The sequence below is a fragment of the Oncorhynchus masou genome, chromosome 12, assembly GCF_036934945.1.
Source record: "Oncorhynchus masou masou isolate Uvic2021 chromosome 12, UVic_Omas_1.1, whole genome shotgun sequence".
In the NCBI taxonomy this organism is placed as follows: Eukaryota; Metazoa; Chordata; class Actinopteri; order Salmoniformes; family Salmonidae; genus Oncorhynchus; species Oncorhynchus masou.
The window spans coordinates 81,795,756-81,822,396 of record NC_088223.1 but is presented as its reverse complement, the minus strand read 5'-3'; the positions used below and the strand labels follow the sequence as shown (position 1 = coordinate 81,822,396).

Below are 26,641 nucleotides of genomic sequence, written 5' to 3'. Positions count from 1 at the left end.
ATAGAGTTATGGTAATGTGGCTGTATTGTCTTTCCTGAGGTCACCAAATTGTACAAAACGGACCAGTTCGTAGCTGGCTACTTCACCGACCATTCATATATTCTCCAGAACATGAATATTGTTCAGTTCTCAAGTTCTGTGATGTGGAAGAAGTTCCTTTGTTCTCCCTATGAAAACTCACTCTCTCTTATACTCTGGCCATGAGGAGAGAACTCCTCAAGGAATTTATGAGCTGCCTAACAGAGCCTGTTGGTAGGGGGAAGAGAGAGAGGTGGTGAGAGAGAGGGATGGTGCAGAGAGAGAGGGATGGTACTCTCTATCTCCAAAGAGGGCAACGTCATGACACAAGCAAGTGAACTGGCACTGGTAGTATGGGATAATGGAGAGTAAATTACAGTACCAGTAAAATGTTTGGACACACCTACTCATTCAAGGATTTTTCTTTTTTTTCTATATTATGGCAAGAAGAGCTCAAATAAGCAAAGAGAAATGACAGTCCATCATTACTTTAATATGGAACATTTCTAGAACTTTGAAAGTTTCTTCAAGAGCAGTCGCAAAAACCATCAAGCGCTATAATGAAACTGGCTCTCATGAGCACTGCCACAGAAAAGGAAGACCCAGAGTTACCTCTGCTGCAGAGGATAAGTTCATTAGAGTTACCAGCCTCAGAAATTGCAGCCCAAATAAATACTTCACAGAGTACATATAACAGACACAACTGTTCAGAGGAGACCGTGTGAATCAGGCCTTCATGGTTCAGTTGCTGCAAAGAAACCTCTACTAAAGGACACCAATAATAAGAAGAGAGGGCTATTTGACCAAGAAGGAGAGTGATGGAGTGCTGCAGCAGATGACCTGGCCTCACAATCACCCGACCTCAACCCAATAAAGATGGTTTGGGATGAGTTGGACCGCAGAGTGAAGGAAAAGCAGCCAACAAGTGCTCAGCACATGTGGGAACTCCTTCAATACTGTTGGAAAAGCATTCCTCATGAAGCTGGTTGAGAGAATGCCAAGCGTGTGAAAAGCTGACATCAAGGTAAAGGGTGGCTACTTAAAATATTTTTTAACACTTTTTTGGTGACTGCATGATGTGTGTTATTTCATAGTTTTGATGTCTTCACTATTATTCTACAAAGTAGAAAACAGTCAAAATAAACATTTTACTTTTTACAAAATAAAATTTTTTAACCAAACTTTTTACTGGTACTGTATACAAATAATTTATTCATCATCTTGCTAGATAGCTATCTTGATAAAGCATTTATTGTTGTGTTCATTGTGCTGCACTTACCACCCAATTCCATTCATATTACGCGTGTGATTGTGGCTTAGTTAGTAAGCTAACATTAGCTAGCTAGCGAACTAATGAGCAGGTCAAATCAAATCTAATTTTATTGGTCACATACACATGGTTAGCAGATGTTAATGCGACTTCATGATGAAGGAAGTGAGTGCTACATGGCGATAGTCGTTTAGCTCAGTTACCTTTGCTTTCTTGGGAACAGGAACAATGGTGGCCCTCTGGAAGCATGTGGGAACAGCAGACTGGGATAGGGATTGATTGAATATGTCCGTAAACACACCAGCCAGCTGGTCTGCGCATGCTCTGAGGACACGGCTAGGGATGCCATCTGGGCCAGCAGCCTTGCGAGGGTTAACACGTTTAAATGTTTTACTCACGCTGTTTAGTTTATTTGGGACCAAGCTTCGGTGTCCACGACAGGGCTGGTTTTCTTTTTGTAATACGTTGAATTGCAACTCCACTTTGTCTCTATACAGATGGTTAGCTTGTTTGATTGCCTTGCGGAGGGAATAGCTACACTGTTTGTATTCAGTCATGATTCCGTTCGCCTTGTCATGATTAAAAGCAGTGGTTCGCGCTTTCAGTTTTGCGTGAATGCTCCCATCAATCCCCGGTTTCTGGTTGGGGAAGGTTTTAATAGTCACTGTGGGTACAACATCACCGATGCACTTGCTAATAAACTCGCCCCCCGAATCAGCGTATACATCAATGTTGTTGTCTGTGGCTATCCGGAACATATCCCAGTCCACGTGATTGAAACTATCTTGAAGCGTGGAATCAGATTGGTCGGACCAGCGTTGAACAGACTTGAACACAAGCGTTTCCTGTTTCAGTTTCTGACTATATGCTGGGAGCAACAAAATGGAGTCGTGGTCAGCTTTGCCAAAAGGAGGGCAAGGGAGGACTTTGTATGCATCGCGGAAGTTAGAGTAGCAATGATCCAGAATTTTACCAGCCCGGGACGTGCATTCGATATGCTGATAAAACTCAGGGAGCCTTGTTTTCAGATTAGCCTTGTTAAAATCCCCAGCTACAATAAATGCAGCCTCAGGATATGTGGTTTCCAGTTTACATAGAGTCCAATGAAGTTCTTTCAGGGCCGTCGAGGTGTCTGCTTGGGGGGATATACATGGCTGTGACTATAATCGAAGAGAATTCTCTCTGTAATGCAGTCGGCATTTGATTGTAAGGAATTCTAGGTCAGGTGAACAAAAGGACTTGAGTTCCTGTATGTTGTTATGATCACACCACGTCTCGTTAATCATAAGGCATACACCCCCGCACTACTTCTTACCAGAGAGATATTTGTTTCTGTCGGCACGATACGTGAAGAAATCGGGTGGCTGTACTGACTCTGATAAGGTATCCCGAGTGAGCCATGTTTCCGTGAAATAGAGAATGTTACAATCTCTGATGTCTCTCTAGAAGGCAACCCTTGCTCGAATTTCGTCTATCTTGTTGTGAAGAGACTGGACATTGGCGAGTAGTATACTCGGGAGCGGTGAGCGATGTGCCCGTCTACGGATCCTAAACGGAAGACCGCTCCGTCTGCCCCTTCTGCGGCGCCATTGTTTTGGGTCGCCTGCTGGGATCCGATCCATTGTCCTGGGTGGTGGTCCAAACAGATGATCCGCTTCGGGAAAGTCGCATTCCTGTTCGTAATGTTGGTTAGTTGACGTTGCTCTTATATCAAATAATTCCTCCCGGCTGTATGTAATAAGACTTAAGATTTCCTGGGGTTACAGTGTAAGAAATAATACAGAAAAAAAATATTGCATAGTTTCCTAAGAACGCAAAGCGAGGTAACCATCTCTGTAGGCGCTACATTATCAAACTGCACATTATCAAACTGAACCTAACAAAAAAATCTTAGCTAGATGTGAAAGCTAGATGCAGCTTTTTTGTTTTAGTTAGAACATTCTGATAAGAAGGGAAAAGTGTCCTTTTTTTTCATCGTTCTTGTCACATCTGTCGGCTCCACGTGGAGGTTTGTATTCTCACGTTCTCGGCCACTGACAAGCATTGTGATTCTACAAGTACAAAAGTCTGGTTCGTCGGTACCAGGACGATACACAGGAGGAACATCTTTTGTTCTAGCAAAAGCAGGAATGGCCTCCTACTGTGCTAAGTATCTACCAGCAGTCACATTTCTCTGTGTGTCTTTACCATTAAAGGTGAAGTTCCTGCGCTGTACTTGCAAGCAAAATCTAGAGTACATCAGTGTGAAATGTGAGATGGACATTGATTGTGGGACTGTGTTCACACACACACACACACACACACACACACACACACACACACACACACACACACACACACACACACACACACACACAGACACACAGACACACAGGCACACACACACAACCCTGTGCTGCACCGCTGCCGTGGCGTCACAGCGGCTGTTTTGTCTCCGATGCGGGCCACCAGTGTTTCTGTTCTATGTGCCTGCTGCTTAGGGCTCTGTCCTTCATCAGTCGGTCTGTCTGGCTGTCTGACCGCCTGGACTGGAGGGAAGAGGGTTTGGGGGCCAGCTATAGGGCTGGACCCTGGGGGGAGCTGTCTGTCATGGGAGGGGGGTATGAGTTATCCCAGAGGTTGGGGTGTCTGTCCACAAAGTTCTTGCCCCCTCCCCATCAAACAAGCCACTTTCACCCAGTCTCCTCCTTCATACACCCCCCCTTCTCTCTCTCTGTAACATTACTGGCTGGGCTCCCAGACCGTGGTATGCAGAACTGCGGCCCGACACATAGCTCCTGTGTGTGAGCCCCTCTTTATGTTGGGTTATGGATATGGAAAAAGGAAGACATGGTTATTGGGGGTTTGAGGGTGTGTGTGTTTGTGTGTGGTGTGTATATCAAATCAAATCAAGCATTATTTATACAGCACATTTCAGACATGAATGTGCATTACAAGAAAAAACAAAATAAAAGCTGAAATATTTACTACAGAACAAGCATAAGATTAAAAAAAACAAAAGAATGACACAAACTGAACTACTAAAAAGCACCCAGAGGAAAAGCAAAGCTAAAAAGTTTTAAGATCTCTTTTAAATATGTCCACAGAACCACTCAGGTTCTTTGGCAGGCTATTCCAGAGGCTGGGGGCATAATAGGGGCGGCAGGTAGCCTAGAGGTTAGAGCGCTGGACTAGTAACCGAAATGGTTGCAAGATTGAATCCCTGAGCAGACAAGGTACAAATCTGTTGTTCTGCATCTGAACAAGGCAGTTAACCCACTGCTGCTAGGCTGTCATTGAAAATAAGAATTTGTTCTTTAACTGACTTGCCTAGTTAAATAAAGGTTAAATAACTAAAGGCTGACTCTCCATGGATAGTTAAAAGGTCAGTACCTGAGGGACCTACTGGGTACATAACTTAAAAGCACAATTGTGGATTGTTTTAAAAACCTATAGAAGAATCTTAAATAATTCTAAAACTCACAGGCAGCCAGTGCAGAGACCTTAAAACCGGTGTAATATGTGCTCTCCATCTGGTCTTGGTCAGTACCCGTGCTGCAGCATTCTGTATGTTTTGCAGTTGACCAATGGCTTTCTCTGGTAGACCAGACAGGAAGGAGAGCATTACATTAGTCAAGCCTGCTTGCAATAAAAGCATTGATGAGTCTCTCTGTATCAGTCTGAGAGAGAAACAGCCGCCCCTTAGCAATGGTCCTCCTAAAAATATATTTAGGTCACATTCCTAATGTTTAGTTCAGATATCACTTTCCTGAGCATGTCTGTGCCAACCAGGGAAAATAAAACCATACTGCTCTTGCATGGTAGGCTAGGATACATATCAACAAACTTCTCATCAGGTCTTGCTTGACTGATACCCAGCCTAATGTAGGTTATCTTATCTCTGAAATATGCCGCAAACTCATCACATTTAGATGTGAAGGAAAGTTCACATAGGTTTACGGGGGTAGGATTTATCAGGCCATCAATGGTAGAGAAGAGTATGTGTGTGAATTTGGAAGGGTGAGGAGTAGGGGAGAGGAGTAGGGGTGAGGAGAGAGCAGAGAAAGGAGAGACACAGACAGAGTGAAAATGAGAAAAGGAGTGAACGGCTGCTCAGTCTGCTGCAGCTTTTTCTCTTGAGAACAGGACAAAGTCATCAAAGTCGGGGTGCAAGGAGATAAAGACAGCAATAAAAACTAGAGAAAAAGAGAAAATAGGTCAATCACTCTGAATCCAACCAAGTGCCAAAAATAAAGCCCCTTCTCTCTCTGTCTCTCTCAACACCATCCCCCGTTCTTTCTTTCCTCTCTCTCTCTCTCTCTCTCCCTCTCTCTCTCCCTCTCTCTGTCTCTCAACACCATCCCCTGTTCTTTCTTTCCTCTCTCTCTCTCTCTCTCTCTCTCTCTCAACACCATCCCCCGTTCTTTCTTTCTTCCTTTCCCCTCTCTCTCTCTCTCTCTCTCTCTCTCTCCTCCTTCACTCAACACCATCCCCCGTTCTTTTGTCTCTCTCTCTAACTCTCACTCCCTCCCTCTCCCTCAAATCAAACCCAGATGTGGCGCCGTCCAGGCCTCCATTCAGTTGAGTTTGACTCTCCTTTTCCCTTTCTCCCTCCCTCCTTTTCTCTTTCTGTGTTTTGGTTTCCTCTTCTGGCCTGGTGCTGGCTGACTGGCCGGCTCTCTTGTATCACTGCTTCTCAGGAAATACCCCAGGTTCCTTGCCCTGAAGGGAGCATGCTTCTCTAACCAAATCCAGATGGAGGGAGGGAGAGAGGTATAGGGAGGGAGGGTGAGAAAGAGAGGGGGTGGTGGGCGGGGAAATGCCTGAGAGCGAGACAGTGAACGAGTGAAGAGAGGGAGGCTACAGAGAGTTCTTTCTTTTGCCTGAGTTCTCCCTTTCTCTCAGTCTCTCTCCCTCTATCTCTCCTCCTCTCTATTTCCAGCAGGACTGATTAGGGTAAGGGGCTCACTAGTTTCAGCTAGTTTCTCTCAACCACCCATCTTCTTTTCTGGAGCCTTCCTCTCCTCTCCTCTCCTACACTCTCTTTTCTATTCCTGTTGCAGCAGGACAGATGACTGACACAGCTGGAACAGTGTCATAATGCCCAACCCATATCCCAGAAATCCATGTCCTCTTCTCTTCCCCCAGCCTCACACACTCCCTGTTCATTTACTCAATAGTGCTGTGTTCTACAGCTGCCCTAAGACGTGCATTTGTGTGTGTTTACCAGAATGTGGCAATGGAAGGAAAGGTCGTAGTGCAAAGGCCTTTTTGAAGTGTGTAACCGTGTGTGTAAGAATGGGTGTCTGTCAAAATTGTCATAGGAGTTCTCAGCATCTTCCATGATGAAGCTTTCCTGCCCTTCTTTCCCACTTGGTTTATGTGTATGTGTCTGCGTGTGTGTATGCATGTGTGTATGCATGTGTGTGCCTATGGCAGTGCCTATGAATGTGTATGCTAGTGCCTGAATGTGTCTGTGTGTGTGCCAGTGCTTGTGTGTTTGCTCAAGCATGTGTGTGTGTGTGTGTGTGTGTGTGTGTGTGTGTATATGTATGTGTGTGTGTGTATGTGTTTGTAGGAAGTTGCTCCGCTACATCTGGGGCTAATGATCTTGTTCTCCAGGGGAAGAAACTGATTAAGTGTTTATGTGAATTCCTGTTTTCTGGCTTGCAGCCATGTTGGTGACACGCCAGACTAGACCTGCATGACAACAACAACAAAAACAAGATACCATCTCTAACCCAGAAACCAGCCCCTCCCCAGCTTTCACCACTGCTCTCCCTCTGCTTTTCCATGTCCATCTACCCCGCTTTCCCTCCTTCCACCCTCTGTCAACTACCCTCCTTTACCCCTCCCCAACTCCCTCTTTTCTTTCAATTAACACCTACATCACCTGCAGCACCAGGCTTTTCACTGGTAAAAGGGTGTGTGTGTTTCCCTGCCTGTGTGTGTTCCACTACCTACCTCGGTGAAAGGTTATTAGTGCAGTTGGCTCCACTGGTACCACCCAGCACAGCAGATACTCGTTATGTCCCAAATGTCACCCTATTCCCTATATAGTCCACTACTTTTGACAAGGGCCCATGGGGCTCTGGTAAAAAGTAGATCACTATGTAGTGAATAGGGAGCCATTTGAGACTCCCCCACTGTAGTTTACATTTTATCTCCATGAGATAGAGCAACTGGACTGGCTGCAGTGTCAGATATGCCACATGTGGTCTGAATTGTCAGAAGGAAAATGTGTATCATGTATCTCTCTTAAAATGAATCATGTTATCGGTACCTTTACTGCAAGGTTGTCTTTCATCACGTCATAGCTTTATCCTTGCCCTGAAATGGACGTCCAGCTTGGGTTTCTTTTTCTCCCCTAGCATCCACTCTCCTCACCTCCCTCTCAAAATGCATTGGAAGAGAAGGTCTAAGTTTCCTCACCTCAGATCTTTTCCTCTAATACAATTTGACAAGGAGGCGAGGAAAGAGTAAGCAAGAAATTGAAGAAAGCATATTTTAGAAAGAGCCCATCCATGGACGTGTCTGAAAACATTTCTAGCTGACAAATCCTTGCATCCTCCGTCCTTGTTTCCACCAGTCCTCTCCTCCCTCTCAAAGTGCATTGGAACAGAGTACCCAAGATCCCTCCCCTTGGGCCTTCTCCTCCAAAGAACTTTGAGAGGAAGGTGAGGAATTGAGTAAACAGAAACATCAAGGATTTGACAGCCAGTAATGTTTTCAGACACAGCCCATGCATGGTCTTTTGCGTGGTAAACCTGGGTGCGAATCAGGATGGAACACTAACAACACTAATAATGCATCACAGCTTGAGAGCTTTAAAGAGCTAGAGAGGCAAACACACCCACAGTCACTCACTTTCACTCTCTCTCCATCCAATGAAACACACATTGACAGCCGGTGGTCGAGAGACAAGACCTCTGTGGTCCCCTTAAGGTTCTATGGTCCCAGCTCATTTTATTTACAGAATATATTCATAAATACAGGAGTGAGTACAGGTGGTCACACCACACAGGTGGTCATGTGCAGAGGAGGGCAGCGTTCCAGGCTACATTGCATACACCTGCCAGATATGACAACGTCAGATTTCACAGCTAGATAGGTGTTTAACGTATCAGCTAACCCATATGATTTAGCAGTCTGATACCCAACTGCGTTATGCAGTTAATAACATGGCATGTATCCATTTGTTGATACAATGTCTGCAAAGTAGTGTGGCCTGGAGCACAACCTAGACTACAGACACGTTGATGCTGAGTCACAAGACGGGACATATCATGCTCAAGGGGAATAAGGCCAACTCAAGCCCCATAGCATATTATCTTGTCTTAGACCCCGCCTGGCTGGGTTCAAGCAATAGCCGAAAGCTTCACAGCTCTGGGATCATAGTTTAGAGCTCAGGCTCAGCTCTGTTTGCTCGTTCAGGAGGGTTTATGGCAGATTTGAGGCCTGTGAAGGATGCATTGAAAGCCAAAGAGTCTATGTATGCATGTACAGTTAGGCAGTGCAGTGAGTTAAATTTGCTGTCTTCTGTACTTGTGGCTCTTCAAAACAGACGGCGCTTCTACACAAAGGAAACCAGGTGCATATAGAGAAAGACACTAAATTGTCTTAACCCCCAACTACTAAGCACGGGTCCTGTGCGACACTCTAAACGGTGGTCATGACTTTGAGGGAGCCCGTGCGAAAGCGCAGGATCTTCTTCTTCAGCGCGTGGGAGGCCTTGATCTTGATGAAGGCTTTGGGCTGCAGGGGGGCCCCAGCTGGAGCGGTGGCCGTCAGGGGGGAGGAGAGCTGAGGGGGGAGCTGCTGGGGCCACACCAGACCCCCGCTCTCGTCTGAGTCACTTGACAGCGAGCTGGAGGCCGGCGAGTCTTCACTCAGGCTCGACTCGGACTCGCCCTGTCCAGGGTGAGGGTAGCGCTCCTCGGCCCGACACAGGGTTGCGAGCTCTCGGTCCAGGTACTCCAGATGGGGGTGATGATATGGGTGTGGGTTGATGTAGGCATAAGGTGGAGGAGGAGGCCGGGGTTTGCGGGTGCGCCTGGAGCCCTGGTCAGCTGGGGGCGGCTGTGGAGTCTGCTCAGCTTCATCCTGGCTGAGCTCAAGGGTGGAGCGCCAGCGGCGGTAGCCTGTGCTGCCCGGCTGGGGCCTCTTCCCCTTGGACTGGCTTCCGCGGCCGCTTCCTGACCCTGATCCTCCCCCGTCTCTCTCCACCGTGTTGTACTTGCGTTCAGGGACGCCCCGTTGCCCATTGAGGCTGTTCTCAGACTGGGACCTGCAGGCTCGTCTTCCAGGCTTCTTGGAGCCTACTGGCCGCTCCCGCTCTCTCTCTCTGTCTCTCTCCCTCTCCTTGTCCCTCTCCCTTTCCCTCTCCTCGCTAAAGCGACACTTCTTGGGGGCGGCTTTAGACTTGGCTTGCTGCAGCTGCTGTGGGGCCGGTGGCTGTTGAGAACCCCTCTCTGGAGAATAGGCGCCCCGGCTGGGTTTGGGTCCCCCAGGGGCCCCCCTGTGGGAGTGGGAGTGTGCGGAGGCCCTGGCGGTGGGGGCCCGGAGAGGTTGGGCAGGGATGTACTGGGCGTTGACCAGCTGCTCGTCAGGCGAGGGAGGCGAACGGGGCGGGGGAGGGGCCGGGTAGCCGTGGTGGAAGGGATGGGGTGAGTCGGGCTCGTGGCTGCTTGGGCCCTGGGATGGAGGTATGCTGCAGGGGGAGTCCAGGGAGGCAGAGCGGGTGTTGGCCAAGGGCTGTCTGGGCCTTGGTTGGTTGTAGTGAGGGTAAGGGTGGTGATGGTGGAGAGGGGAGTCATTGGGGGGCAAGGCAATGCATGCGTATGGCTCCTGGTCCAGGCTGTGGCAGGCCCAGGATGCAGGGGGACCCTCTGAGGGAGTGGGAACAGCGGCTTGGTGGTGCTCAGGGATGGAGGCAGCGGGTGGTGGAGGCAGGGGGTCCTTGCGGCAGAGGCTGCTCTGGCGGGCCACGGTGATGGCGGTACGGGGCTTGCAGGGCCGAGGGGACAGGGCGCGCCGCTGGATCAGGCTCAGGATATATGTCTCAACACGCTGTGCCTGACGGTAGTCCTCCTCCGTGGGCTCCCCCTCCACATCCAGCCCTCCTCCTGGCCCTGAGCTGTGGTCCCAGGCCCAGGCCTTGTCTTCCCCCTCGCCGGCCCCCTCGGCGATGCCTTCCAGGGAGGGGTAGGGGGCCGAGAAGGAGAGGGGGACTGTGGGGCGGGACCCGGATTCTGGCTGTCCTTCCCGATTGGCCACGAAGAATTCTCCTGGAAAACAGAACCAATAACACCGTTATAATCAGACAAAGCAGAGAACAACACCACAGACAAGAGAACCCACAGACATGAGAACCCATAGACATAAGCTAATGATGCAGCTACCATGAGATTTTGTCATTCGGATCAACTTTATTTGGTCATGTGCTTAAAAAGACATGTTGGAGTGTGTCAGGACACAACATTGGGGAACCACGCTCATCTCAAACCAATAGTTTTTGCTAATTTGGTTTTCTATCCAAAACTGAGACTTTACCTTTATCCCAGATGAAATTAGACCCATGCTCAAATGGGCTATGGCGCTTCTGAAGAAATGCCATCTCTAGTCACTAGCCTGCAGTAGCACTTACAGTATTGTGAGGCATTGCTGACAAACTATCATTGAAAATGAGCACGTTATGGGAAATAGGTATACAAACCCACTCAGGTGAATGAGCAAACATACACCAGGCACCACGGACGTAGCTCTAGCTGTATGTACAATACACAGCTGCAAAAACAGCAGACACTGTTTATTATGACCAGGCGGTTACAGACACAACACAGGCTCTGTTCCAAAAGGCACCCTATTACCTACATAGTGCACTACTTTTGACCAGGGTCCTGCACTATATAAGGAACAGGGTGCCATTTGGGGCGTAGACAGTGTTCTGTTGAATCCTTCAGATAGAATGAGCAGCTGAGGTAACAAGAGGTTGACCACCAGGGATCTACTCTACTGTACATCAAACTGAAGTCTGGCTTGTGTCCCAAATGGCACCCTATTTCCTTTTGAGTGCACTACTTTTGACAAGGGCCCATAGGTTTCTGGTCAAAAGCAGTGCACTATAAAGGGAATAAGGTGCGATTTGGGACACACCTTCTGTTTTCCCTAAACTAGTCTGCTGCATCCCATAGGGACGCATTCCTTTCAGGAACGTCAGCTTAGCACAGCCATGGCCAGACTAAAATGCACTCTAACAGTGTCTATGTAGAGTATGTGTGTGTCTTTGAGAGTCTATGTATGTGTGGGTGTGTGAGTGTTAATGTTTGAGAGTCTCTCTGCCTGTGTGTTTGTTCAAGTGTGTGTGTGTGTGTGTGTGTGTGTGTGTGTGTGTGTGTGTGTGTGTGTGTGTGTGTGTGTGTGTGTGTGTGTGTGTGTGTGTGTGTGTAAGAGAGAGAGTCTGTAAGTGTGTGTGTGTGGCGTGTGTGTCTCTAACATGCTACAGTGGGTATCTTTCTCTCTCCGACTGAGTTTGTACAGAGCAGCCTTGTCTTAATCCCATGACTATAATCTAGGCCCCTGCATAATCACCACAAGACAGTCCACTGATGCCGTTACACATCAAAACATGAACAACCAGTCTCTCCTTTCACCCCTCCACCAGCACACCCAGTACCCTAATTTATCAATGTCACTGGGCACAGGCAGTCCCCTCTTTTACCAGTTCCCAAACTTTTTCACTCTGGCCCCCCTTCCAGCATTGAGGAACTGTTCCCAAGTATTCCTAGGCATAATAGAGAGATGTGATCATATACAAATGTTAGCAAGGTTTGAAATTATTATATTTTAGTCAAATATTATCTGTTTCCAACTCTCGCGGTCAATTTGCTAATTATTTGTAATTATATTCTGCCCCCCCAACCATCTGCTCAATAAAAAATTGACCCTCGGCTGAATCTAGTTGATGATCCCTGCTCTAAGGTATGCAATTACTGGTACGACAAGAGGAAAACTGATGATGTACTACCCAATATCGAAATTTCACCTTGTGCATTCTACTATTCTCACTTTCAAGAGTAAGTTGAAAGCCGGACTGGGTTCCTTCTTTTGGGGGGTAGGGGACCCCCGCGCCCCAGCTGCCTACCCGTCACGCCCCTCCTTTTATTTTTATTTCACCTTTATTTAACCAGGTGGGCTAGTTGAGAACAAGTTCTCATTTACAACTGCGACCTGGCCAAGATAAAGCATAGCTATTCGACACATACAACAACACAGAGTTACACATGGAATAAACAAAACATAGTCAATAATACAGTAGAACAAAAGAAAACAAAAAGTCTATATACAGTGAGTGCAAATGAGGTAAGATAAGGAAGGTAAGGCAATAAATAGGCCATGGTGGCGAAGTAATTACAATATAGCAATTAAACACTGGAATGGTAGATGTGCAGAAGACGAATGTGCAAGTAGAGATACTGGGGAGCAAAGGAGCAGGATAAATAAATATGATAAGTATGGGGATGAGGTAGGTAGATAGATGGGCTGTTTACAGATGGGCTATGTACAGGTGCAGTGATCTGTGAGCTTGCTCTGACAGCTGGCGCTTAAAGCTAGTGAGGGAGATATGAGTCTCCAGCTTCAGAGATTTTTGCAGTTCGTTCCAGTCATTGGCAGCAGAGAACTGGAAGGAAAGACGACCAAAGGAGGAATTGGCTTTGCGGGTGACCAGTGAGATATACCTGCTGGTGCCCTTGCTACGGGTGGGTGCTGCTATGGTGACCAGTAAGCTGAGATAAGGCGGAGCTTTACCTAGCAGAGACTTGTAGATAACCTGTAGCCAGTGAGTTTGGCGATGAGTATGAAGCGAAGGCCAACCAACGAGAGCGTACAGGTCGCAATGGTGGGTAGTGTATGGGGCTTTGGTGACAAAACGGATGGCACTGTGATTGACTGCATCCAGTTTGTTGAGTAGAGTGTTGGAGGAAATTTAATAGATGACATCACCAAAGTCAATGATCGGTAGGATGGTCAGTTTTACGAGGGTGTTTGGCAGCATGAGTGAGGGATGCCTTGTTGTGATATAGGAAGCCGATTCCAGAATTAATTTTGGATTGGAGATGCTTAATGTGAGTTTGGTAGGCGAGTTTACAGTCTAACCAGACACCTATGTATTTGTAGTTGTCCACGTATTCTAAGTGATAGCCGTCCAAAGTGTGGATGCTGGACAGGCGAGCAGGTGCGGGCAGTGATCGGTTGAATAGCATGCATTTAGTTTTACTTGCATTTAAGAGCAGTTGGAGGCCACGGAAGGAGAGTTGTATGGCATTGAAGCTCATCTGGAGGTTAGTTAACACAGTGTCCAAAGAGGGGCCAGAAGTATACAGAATGGTGTCGTCTGTGTAGAGGTGTATCAGAGAATCATCAGCAGCAAGAGCAACATCATTGATGTAAACAGAGAAGAGAGTCGGCCCGAGGATTGAACCCTGTGGCACCCCCATAGAGCCTGCCAGAGATCTGGACTCTGAGAAGTAGTTGGTGAACCAGGCGAGGCAATCATTTGAGAAACCAAGGCTGTCGAGTCTGCCAATAAGAATGTGGTGATTGACAGAGCCGAAAGCCTTGGCCAGGTCGATGAATACGGCTGCACAGTAATGTCTCTTATCGATGGCGGTTATGATATCGTTTGGAACCTTGAGCGTGGATGAGGTGCACCCATGACCAGCTCTGAAACCAGATTGCATAGCTGAGAAGGTACGGTGGGATTCGAAATGGTCGGTAATCTGTTTGTTAACTTGGCTTTTGAAGACCTTAGAAAGACAGGGTAGGATAGATATAGGTCTGTAGAAGTTTGGGTCTAAAGTGTCACCCCCTTTAAAGAGGGGGATGACCATGGCAGCTTTCCAATCTTTGGGATTCTCAGACAATACAAAAGAGAGGTTGAAAAGGCTAATAATAGGGGTTGCAACAATTTCAGCAGATAAATTTACAAAGAGAGGGTCCAGATTGTCTAGCCCGGCTGATTTGTAGGGGTCCAGATTTTGTCGCTCTTTCAGAACATCAGCTATCTGGATTTGGGTGAAGGAGAAATGGTGGGGGCTTTGGTGGACTGCTGTGGAGGGTGCCGGGCAGTTGACCGGGGTAGGGGTAGCCAGGTGGAAAGCATGGCCAGCCGTAGAGAAATGCTTATTGAAATTCTCAATTATAGTGGATTTATTGGTGGTGACAGTGTTTCCTAGCCTCAGAGCAGTGGGCAGCTGGGAGGAGGTGCTCTTATTCTCCATGGACTTTACAGTGTCCCAGAACTTCTTTGAGTTAGTACTACAGGATGCAAATTTCTGTTTGAAAAAGCTAGCCTTAGCTTTACTAACTGCCTGTGTATATTTGTTCCTAACTTCCCTGAAAAGTTGCATATCACGGGGGATATTCGATGCTAATGCAGAACGCCACAGGATGTTTTTGTGCTGGTCAAGGGCAGACAGGTCTGGAGTGAACCAAGGACTACATCTATTCCTAGTTCATTTTTTTTTTTGAATGGGGCATGCTTATTTAAGGTGGCGAGGAAGGCACTTTTAAAGTATAGCCAGGCATCATCTACTGATGGGATAAGGTCAATGTCATTCCAGAATATCCCAGCCAGGTCGATTAGAAAGGCCCGCTTGACAGTGATGAGAGGTGGTCGTTTGGTCGCAGACCCATTACGGATGCAGGCAATGAGGCAGTGGTCGCTGAGATCTTGATTGAAAACAGCAGAGGTGTATTTGGAGGGAGAGTTAGTTCGGATGACATCTATGAGGATGCCCGTATTTACGGATTTGGAGTTGTACCTGGTAGGTTCATTGATAATTTGTGTGAGATTGAGGGCATCAAGCTTGGATTGTAGGATGGCCGGGGTGTTAAGCATGTCCCAGTTTAGGTCACCTAGCAGCACGAGCTCAGAAGATAGATGGGGGGCAATCAATTCACATATGGTATCGAGGGCACAGCTGGGGGCAGAGGGAGGTCTATAGCAAGCGGCAACAGTGAGAGACTTGTTTCTGGAAAGGTGCATTTTTAGAAGTAGAAGCTGAAATTGTTTTGGGTACAGACTTGGATAGTAATACAGAACTCTGCAGGCTATCTTTGCAGTGGATTGCAACACCGCCCCCTTTGGTAGTTCTATCTTGGCGGAAAATGTTATAGTTAGCAATGGAGATTTCAGGGTTTTGTGGTTTTCCTAAGCCAGGATTCAGACACGGCTAAGACATCCGGGTTGGCAGAGTGTGCTAAAGCAGTGAGTAAAACAAACTTAGGGAGTAGGCTTCTAATGTTAACATGCATGAAACCAAGGCTTTTACGGTTACAGAAGTCAACAAATGAGAGTACCTGGGGAGTGGGAGTGGAGCTAGGCACTGCAGGACCTGGATTAACCTCTACATCACCAGAGGAACAGAGTAGAAGTAGGATAAGGGTACGGCTAAATGCTATACGAACTGGCCGTCGAGCACGTTCGGAACAGAGAGTAAAAGGAGCACGTTTCTGGGCACGATAGCATAGATTCAAGGCATAATTTACAGACAAAGGTAAGGTAGGATGTGAGTACATTGGAGGTAAACCTAGGCATTGAGTAATGATGAGAGATATCGTCTCTAGGCTAAGGCATATTGGTTAAGGCATATTGAGCAGGGCTACAGTGAAATAAGACAGTAATCACTAACCAGGACAGTAATGAACGAGGCATTTAGAGAGAGGAATGCATAGCCAAGTGAACATATGGGTCCAGTGAGTGGTTGGGCTGACTGGGGACACGGCGATTCAGACAGTTAGCAGGCCGATGCTAACACACTAAGAGTTAGTAGGCCGGGGCTAAACAAGCTAGCAGTTAGCAGACCGGGTTAGCAAGCAAGCAGTTAGCAGGGGCTAGCAGTTAGCAGACCGAAGCAGTCAAGCTAGCAGTTAGCAGACCGGTGCAGGCAAGCTAGCAGTTAGCAGACCGGGGCAAGCAAGTTAGCCTATGGGGGACGTCGCGATGGTGGTAAGTCTGTTTTTGCCTCGTGACGTCAATAGACCAGTTGTGGAATTAGTAGGGTTCCAAGTAGCTCTAGGTAGCTAGCAGAATGGGCCTTCAGCGGGCATCACGCCTGAGGGACCTGTTGGAATCCTCAGGCAGATTATGTCGGTATTCCAGTCATAGAGGATCAACGGGGTTCCTTGCCCCGTACCGGCAGTAGAAGGGGTTCGGATATTGTAGCCCAGGAGTGGGCTTTGGTGGTAGCACAGGAGCCCTGTCTGGGCTAGCTTCAGGCTAATTGGTACAACAAGAGGAAAACTGATGATGTACTACCCAATATCAAAATTTCACCTTGTGCATTCTACTATTCCCACTTTCAAGAATAAGTTAAAAGCCGGACTGGGTTACTTTTTTGGGTGGAGGCCAGAGGTGTATTGCCCCACAGTTTGGGAACCACTGCCTTGTACAACACACTGCATGTGTCCACAATGGCACCCTATGCCCTATTTAGTGCACTATGTATGAAACAGGGTGCCATGTGGGATGCAGACATCTCATAAGGGGTCTAATGCCAAGATATGCCCACATCCCATGCCTGATTTCTTGACCAACCAGGTTATTATCATAGAAGATCCAGTACCTGGCTAAATAAAGGTATACATTGGCTGTGTGGATCAACCCCAAATGAATGGAATATGCACAGCAAATCAGCAAATTTCATTCATTTTAGATAGTGGCATAGCTGGATCTACAAAACAGATGGCCTGGGACATGGATCTATCTAAAAAAAAACAACTTTTTTGTAGTGTAGTGTCCAGAAAATAAAAGCACAATACAACACTGTGCCTCCCCCAACCCCTCTTTTACGCTGCTGCTACTCTGTTTATCATATATGCATAGTCACTTTAATAATACATTCATGTACATATTACCTCATTTGGCCCGACCAACCAGTTTTCCCACACATTGGCTAACCAGGCTATCTGCATTGTGTCCCGCCATCCACCACCCGCCAACCCCTCTTGTACGCTACTGCTACTCTCTGTTCATCATATATGCATAGTCACTTTAACCATATCTACATGTACTGTACATACTACCTCAATCAGCCTGACTAACCTGTGCCTGTATATAGCCTCACTACTGTTATAGCCTCGCTACTTTATATAGCCTCGCTACTGTTATTTTTCACTGTCTTTTTACTGTTCACCTAATACCTTTTTTGCACTGTTGGTTAGAGCCTGTAAGTAAGCATTTCACTGTAAGGTCTACACCTGTTGTTTCTTGTGCATTTGTCAAATAAAATGTGATTTGATGCTCTTACCAACTGAGCCACACAGGACCAATACCACTTATGTCTCAGCCAAATGACCTTTGGGAGTACTGGTATGCAACAGTCTGTGTTTCCTGTGGATGGTTGTTTCTACAGTCATTGGGTATGCATACAGTCTCTTGCTTACTTTTCTTATGAACCGGAACACTAACTGATTTGAATAGAAAGAGACTGCCATGTTAACTTATATCCACCTTCACTTGTGTGACTTTGTCGGCCGTAGACGGGTGGGTCCCCCTTATATTATACTGGCCTCTCACTCTAGATTTCATTGTAATCTCTTTAGTGTAGTAGTGAGCTTTTTCTTTTTTCATTTGTTATGGTCTTTCTCTGCATGCCACTAAGAGTCATTTTAGGTCTGTGCATTTTTTAAAGGTTATGTTACTGTGAAATAATAAAAGTATAGTAAGCAAGTAAGTACAATTGGGTCCCGAAAATAACTACAGAAGAGTATCCACTCTTAAAAGACTTAAACAGCATCTCTTTCATTTGACTGTAGTTGAGGAACATTCAGTTATGAAGAGAGGACTGGTAGCACATCATTACTAGCCTAGCTTGGAATGTAGGAGAGTCTAGTGTTTTTCCAGTTCATTTAGTCTTTTTCTAAGGGAGATATACTGTGTGTTTTTCACATTGAAAGTGAATGGCACGTTAGTCATTTAGCCATTCCTGAAGGCATTTGATGCCTCTCAAGGTTTCCTTTTCTTAACCTGTGAAGGTTTCTCAAAGCGTTTTTTCAACGTGCCACCCTCAATCTCCAAATAGCCAGCCGTCTGTGTATATTTTGAGGTAAATGGCACAACATTAGCCATGGATTTAAAACTCTGGGAGCCGAAAGTACATTTTCATTGGATGGCTCACAACTCTCCAAGCCAAGTAGTTTTCAACTCCTAGCAAAAATGCTCCTCTGAAAATGGAATCCATTTATCCGTTTAATGTGGGCTTTGGAAACATTTTCTGCACTGATTCATAAAGCACATGCCCTACGCAGCCCTCGACAAATCCCGCTATATCACATATGACTTTGGGTCTCTCTCCAAAAAGACTAGCGTGAAATATACACTACAATACAGTAAGAATGAGGTGAGATAGGGGTGAGATAGCTATACAGATGTAGGATCTTTATTTGAGCCAGTTTGCTACAGAAGGAAAATAATACTGCAGCAACAGGAAATAGTAATAATTATGTGTATTATAATTCATACACATTTTGTAGGGGTTGATACATTTTTCATTAAGGAAAATTAAGTCTGAAATTTCATGGCGGAAATGGCAAACTTTTGAACCCTTTTCGAAACTCAAATACACTACAAGTTTGCATTTCCTTCTGTCCAGGAAAATTCTCTGTAACAAAAGAGTGATCAAATTAAGATCCTACATCTGTACGGAGCAGTAATGGGCCTACTGTGGGGTCATTTAAGTTAACCATTCTAAAATGGCGCTGGCGCGTCTGCCTGCAATTGTTCCTGCCAGGCTACCAAACCACCTCATATAATGATGTCAGCTTCTGAGCCAAGGAGAGAAACTAAATGGGCCTCGGTGACGACTCTCTCTGATGGAACTACAGCATAAAGGCCTGGAACTAGAGCAGGCTCAAGCCCTTGACTTGAGTCCAGAGTTGAGTCACGGTTCCCTAGGATGAGGTCTAAAAATATTTTAAACTATATTTTGTCATGTAGAATGCTAGCTGATAAGGCTAGCTGCTAGTACAGTGGCTATCTAGCATGTTGACTTATGCAAGGGAGAAAGGCTTTATGACAACAAAATCACAACTGGTTGAGTCAGAGTCGAGTCACGAGTCATGAAAATCGTGACTTGAGTCCGAGACTCAGGTAGTACAACACTGCTTTCTCCAACACCAAACAGTCATACTACCGAATATAGCTACGCTGTGTTTAGCAGAAATACTGTATGATAGATTGAACCAATGGCAAGGTTGCAAAATTCTGGTAACTCCCCCTCCCCCAAAACATTTTCTCCAGAAATCCCAGAGGAAGGTTTCCCATATTTACTGCTTATTGCCAGCTGATTCCAGGAATCTTCCAACCAGAATATCTGGAAAACCTGGGAATTTTGCAACCCTCCCTACTTAAGGGTCCAATTTGTGCAGTGTTGTGTTACCTGGGCTGGGCCGAATGTCCATCAGCTCAGTAGAGGCCTCCACCGCATTATCCTCTGTATCCATCCTCAGCTCCCCAACCTGCTGCTCCAGAGATGCCATCAGACCACATGGAGTACACTGTAGACTGCTCTGGAACACAATGAAAGACATAGAATCAGGGTTAAAGACTGTATTTGGATGTTCTACACACACACGCGCACACACAGCGTACACACACACAGCCAAATCTCAAATGGCTAGCGAAGGATAGGAACAGCAACGGCTTTGGAGAGGGTTAAAGCTGTCAAAACAACAGCCCTCAGCGGACGTGAAGAACCGAATATATTAGACAGAAGGAGAGAGAGAGAGAGAGAGAGAGAGAGAGAGAGAGAGAGAGAGAGAGAGAGAGAGAGAGAAAAGAAAGAGAGACAAAGAGTGAGAGAGAGAAGGGGGAGATAAAAGGTACAGAGTGAGAGATGGAAAATAAGAGACAACGGTGGCACCGTAATCGGGGAGGACGAGCTTATAGTAATGTCTGGAATGGAATAAACAGAATGGTATCGAACAAAGTATACATATGGTGTCCATGTATTTGATACCATTCTATTTACTCCATTCCAGACATTATTATGAGACATTCTCCCCTCAGCAGCCTCCTGTGCTATAGAGGTGTACAGAGTTACACACACACACACACTCTGCTGGCTTATAACATCGGGCGTGGTTTGACTAGCTGAGAAGGTAGACAAGCCTGCTGGTCATGTGGTAGAGAAAGTTCCATATTTACAGTAATTCAGAGGAGAGAGGAGAACTCTGGGAATAACGCTGAGACGTCTGAGTGTGTGGGCACACAAGCTGACACTGACAAAGCACACCTGCACACACACAAATTGTACACTTCGAATGAAAACTGACAAACTGATTGAAAAACTCAAACATATTTTGACTCCCCCACCCAAACAAATGCAGACACACACGCACGCGCACGCACACACACACACACACACACACACACACACACACACACACACACACACACACACACACACACACTAGACTCGCTGGGGGAGCCTGCTGTGTAACTGAAGTTAAACATCTGATGGAATGGGGGGGGGGGGGGTTCCACAGTGCAGCTAAGAACAAACTAACTCCCTAACAACCCATAGCCTTACTCAATGGTTTTCCCTGTGTAAATCAGGGCTTCTCACCCAGTAAAAAATACCATATAAAGGCAGGGAAGCTGTGGGTTAAAAACACTGAGATGCTGACCTGTCCATGAAATAATGGTGAACTTACTGGAAAAAGGGGGAAGGAGAAAGGGGGGAAGATGGGAAGAGTTGTAGAGAGAGAGAGAGACAGAGAGAGAGAGGAGAAAGCGATAGATAACAGGGAGAGAAAAGGATAACATTCTGTCTTACTCAGCCATCCTTGTTTTATGTTTGCTTTGACAATGTAAGCAGTGATGTAAAGTACTTCAGTAAAAATACTTTAACGTACTACTTAAGTAGTTTTTTGGGGTATTTATATTTTTGACTACTTTTACTTCCCTACATTCCCGAGTGGGCTCCCGAGTGGTGTAGCGGTGTAAGGCACTGCATCTCAGTGCTAGAGGCGTCACTACAGACCGAGGTTCAATTCCAGGCTGTATCACAAATGGCCGTGATTGGAAGTCCCATGGGGGGCGCACAATTGACCCAGTGTCGTCTGGTTTAGGGTTTGTCCGGGGTAGGCCGTCATTGTAAATAAGAATTTGTTCTTAACTGACATGCCTAGTTAAATAAAGATTAAATAAATAAACATTCTTTAAGAAAACATTGTACTTTTTACTTCATACATTTTCCTTGACAACCAAAAGTAGTAGTTACATTTTGAATGCTTAGCAGGACAGGAAAATGGTCTAATTCACACACTTATTAAGAGAACATCCCTGGTCATCCCTACTGCCTCTGATCTGGTGGAGTCACTAAACACACAGGCTTCATTTGTAAATGATGTCTGAGTGTTGGAGGCCCTGTCGCTCCATAAATAAATCAAAAACAGGAAAATGGTGCCGCCTGGTTTGCTTAATATAAGGAATTTGAAATGACTTATACTTTTGATCCTTAAGTATATTTTAAACCAAATACTTTTAGACTTTTACTCAAGTAGTATTTTACATGCGTGACTTTCACTTTTACTTGATTCATTTTCTATTAAAGTATCTTTACTTTTATGAAAATTGGGTACTTTTACCACCACTGAATGTAAGTGCTCTTACTTTCCATACCAATACGTTTAAAATAAATTGAATTGAAAGAAAGAAAGAGAGAGAGAGAGAGAAAGAGATCAAGACATCATGAAAGAGGGGGAAAATGAGGGAGGAACAGCATACACAATCACCACTAGTCCCTGCACACCATGCATCTTGTCATCACGAATGAGTCTTTTTCCGTTTAGTCTGTGAGTGTCAATCACCCTGACAAAACGCCAGCTCGAAAAACAGAAACTCTCTTTCTATAGCCCTAGTGGCCTCTGCCTTCCCCCTCCCCCTTCCAGGGGTCCATAGTTGAGCGACCTGTCAGACAGGGAGCAGGCCCGTCACTCAGGCCAGGGGCAGGGTCAGTCCAACACCCTCAGGGAAGGGGAGGGGGAACAGGGGATGTAAACATACCACCCTGGGCTGTCAGTCTCTCACCCCCCCCCATCTCTCTCTCTAGTAAGACTGAGTCAGTCTTTGTGCTCTCAGGAACTTTAACTGCTGAGGTGGAGGGGGAGGAGGGGAATTAGGGAAGAGTGGGAGGAGGAGGGGAGAGAAGAGGGAGGGTAAAGATGTTAGAGAGGGGAATGAATACATTCGCTAATTTGAGGGTTATCAGGGTAGTAGTACGACAGGTAGTGCTGGTCTGGAACAAAAGCCTGCCAGGATTGGGGGACTAAAGTTTGGTGACCCTTCCCCACAGTGATTTCTCCATGCCTTTTGAATGGACTGGAATGGAAGTGGAGTTGATTGGTGTACTTGGAGTGGTAATCACATAATACAGAAGATATAGGGCCAGAGCCTTTATAGTTTGACCTCTATAGGGTTAACAGCAATTTGATCTCAGGGATTATACACACAGTGGCTGTGAGGTGTGTGTGTGTGTGTGTGTGTGCGCGCATGTGCTTGTGTGTGTGTGCAGAGGAAACGTGCCCATTGAGCCGGTGTTGTCTCACTTGAGTGACTCCTAAACCCACACACAGGTCCTTTCATCCAACGCATGCATGACATTAGCCCAGTTCATTTGCACACACGTAAACACACACAAGCTATAGAATAAGCCCAAGCCATGCTCACCCTGTGCTTGTTACATAATGGCACAATAAGAGGATGACTTCTTCATTCATTTGATTATGCTAGTCTGGTAAGGTTCAAGGCCACGTGTCATGTTGGCATCACTGTTAGTAAAGACATGATACAAGAGTTCAGTTTACAAAGAAAACAAGTGGAAACAAGAGGGCAGCCTGACCGAGAGCACAAAACCTTTACTAATTTCCAATGTTGTTGAAGTAAAGTTTGGATGGAACTCAGTTCATCTTAAGTGTATCCCATGTGTTTTGTATGTCATACAGGATTTTTAAGCACACAGTATAACTCCAAATCATGTGAACCACTAAAACATTTTAAACAGAAATTGCTTTGAGTTACACCATTCACTGCAGTAAAGAATTACTCCAAGTCCCTCCCTCCCCTACATTTCATCACCCTAAGTGATTATTTTCTCTCGAAATGATTCAAGCCATCTTTAAAAAGTAATTAAATATGACTTAAACTCTTGACTCATTTACGAGCGGCTCTGAAGTTACTTCCCATGACACTGCAGTGATTATTCGCCCTAAAGCCGACACCGCGACGGCTCTGAAAGAACTACAGCGGACTTTGTGCAAACTGGAAACCGCATATCCTGAGGCTGTATTTATTGTAGCTGAGGACTTTAATAAAGCAATTCTGAGGAAAACTCTACCAAAGTTAATTAACACATCGGCTGCGCTACTCACTCATCGAGAACTCTTGACCATTGCTATTCCTCCTTCCTGCACGGCTACAAAACCCTCCCACGCACTCCCTTCGGCAAATCAGATCAAGGCTCAGGTAGCTTAGCGGTTAAGAACGTTGGTTCGAAATCTGCCATTCTGCCCTTGAGCAAAGAAGTTAACCCCCAACAACACCTGTACCCTGGGCTCCGTTGACATGAACATCAATGAAGGCAGCCCCCACACCTCTCTGATTCAGAGGGGTTGGGTTAAATGTGGAAGACACATTTCTGTTGAATGCATTCAGTTGTACAACTGACTAGGTATCCCCTTTTCCCTGTCCCTTTCCCCATTCTGCTCCTCCCTTCCTATAGGCATAAACTTAAACAGTAAGTTCCTGTGGTAAGGACTGTTCAATGTTGGTCTGACCAATCAGAATCTATGCTTCAAGTTTTGATTACGTGGACTGGGATATGTTCCGGGTTGCCTCTGAGAATAACATTGACTCAGTTCATCAGGAAGGGTGGATAGATGACAGCATTGAGCAAAACTGAAAGCGCAAAACCACTGCATTTAACCACGGCAAGGTGACTGGGAACATGGATGAGTACAAATAGTCCAGCTATGCCTTTAGGCGTGTTAACCCTCGCAAGGCTGCAGGCACAGATGGCATCCCTTGCCGAGTCCTCAGAGCATGTGCAGACCAACTGGCTGGAGTTTATGAACATATTCATAAACATATTCTCCCTATCCCAGTCTGTTGCCCCCACTTGCTTCAAGATGTCCACCATTGTTCCTGTACACAAGAAAGTGAACGTAACTGAACTAAATGACTATGTCCCCGTAACACTCACTTCTGTCATCATGAAGTTCTTTGAGAGGCTAGTTAAGGATCATATAAGCTACACCTTACTAGACCCACTACAATTTGCATACTGCCCCAACAGATCCACGGATGACGCAATTCCCATCGCATTGCCTTATCCCATCTGGACAAGAGGAATCTCTCTCTCATTGAATGTGCTAGACAAATAAAGCAGCTAGGTTGCTCTAGCTGAGCCAATGAGTGAGGGTGGAAATGCTCATTACATGTCATATGAGAGCTGACCTGTAGCCTGGTTACCAGTCTGTTTCAAGTGGGCATGACAATTCCATAGGTTGTTGGCAAGAGAGCAGAAACAGACTGTCACCCAGGCTAGCACAACCATACCTGATTCAGCTAACCATGGTGTTGATGAGATGTACATTAGCTTAGTAGGGTATCATCATAGTGCTGGATTAGAACAAAAAGCCTGCACTCTTCAGGGCCATGGTTGGCGACCACTGCCATAGAGTCATTTCCTGACTACGAATAGAAAACTAGTTGACCCCATAATACATTACTGACATTGAGTGAAAGGACATAAGATACGATGTCATTGGAAGCCAACACCAACAATGTTCTCACCGTGGTTCAGTTGATAAAGGTACATTCTATTATGTAAGCATATAGCAAATATGATATGGATTTATTCAATATGTATTTTAAAATTGGATTTTGACAGCTTCCCTAATACCATACCACTATATATATATATATATATATATATATATATATATATATCAATTGAGAGTCATTGATACCCCTTCAATATGATACACATTATACTACAATGAGATTTCGCACTTCACACTGCCTCCAAAAGTAAAATGTAATTATGTGCAAATGACATACTGTTCCATCTGAAATTCAGTATAGTGAAGATAACATTTGAATTGTGATAATTAAAAGGTGTTTACACAGCTGGGCTTGGAAAATAACTCTGACACCAGGGACACAACACATCCACTATGCTGACCCTCAACACAGGGGCCCCAATGGGGTGCGTGTTTAGTCCCCTCCTGTACTCCCTGTTCACCCACGACTGCGTGGCCGAGCATGACTCCAACACCATAATTAGGTTTGCTGACGACACAACAGTGGTAGGACTAAGGACTAATCACCAACGACGATGAGACAGACTATAGGGGAGGTCAGAGACCTAGCAGTGAGGTGCCAGGACAACAACCTCTCTCTCAATGTGAGCAAGACAAAGGAGCTGATGTAGACCACAGGAAACAGAGGGCCGAGCACGCCCCCATTCACATTGACGGGTCTATAGTGGAGAGCTTCAAGTTCCTCTGCGTCCACATCCCTAATAAACTATCATGGTCCAAATACACCAACACAGAGGTGAAGAAGGCACCTCAGGGCGCTGAAAAGATTTGGCATGGGCCCTCAGAACCTCAAAAGGTTATACAGCTGCACCATTGAGCATCTTGACTGGCTGCATCACTGCTTAGTATGGCAACTGCTTTGCATTTGACTGGAAGGCACTACAGAGGGTAGTGCGTACAGCCTATTACATCACTTAGCCCGAGCTCCCTGCCATCCAGGACCTCTATACCAGGCAGCGTCAGCGGAAGACCCTAAAAATTGTCAAAGACAGCCACCCAAGTCATAGACTGTTCTCTCTGCTACCGAACGGCAAGCTGTACCTATGCACAAAGTCTGGAACCAACAGGATGCTGAACAGCTTGTATCTAGCCAAGTTATCATTACTCATTGTGTATTAATTATTACTTTTATTATTACGTGTTTTACTTTTCTATTATTTCTTGATTTTCTTTCTCTCTGCATTGTTGAGGAGGGTCTTCACTGCTAGTCCACATCTGTTGTTTCCGATTACGAAGCATGTGACGAATAAGATTTGTATGGATTATCAATGGTATACTGAACATCATCAGTTTGGTGCATTACCTCATGTATTCCATGTGAATTGCACCACTTTCTGAAATTACTCCGTGAAATCAAGCCTGCCATTTAGAGACTGTGTCCCACATGGCACCCTATTCCCTATGTAGTGGACCACTTTTGACAAGAGCCCTATGTGCCCTGGTCAGAAGGCGTGTACAATTTTGGGAATAGGGTACCATTTGGGAGGC

The 26,641-nt window shown here is 45.9% G+C and overlaps 1 protein-coding gene across 2 annotated transcripts in view; it reads right to left on the bottom strand.

Annotated features, from left to right (window-relative positions):
- Positions 1-8,207: 8,207 nt before the first annotated feature.
- Positions 8,208-26,641, bottom strand: part of LOC135550929 (dapper homolog 1-like) — a 55,619-nt gene continuing 37,185 nt past the window's right edge. For both annotated transcript variants that reach the window (XM_064982180.1, XM_064982181.1), the window contains 2 exons: positions 19,708-19,837; positions 8,208-10,554 (listed from right to left, as the gene is read on the bottom strand). In XM_064982180.1, the coding sequence (XP_064838252.1) occupies positions 8,927-10,554; positions 19,708-19,837 (1,758 nt within the window). In that variant the 3' untranslated portion in view covers positions 8,208-8,926. The remainder of the gene's footprint in view (positions 10,555-19,707; positions 19,838-26,641) is intronic.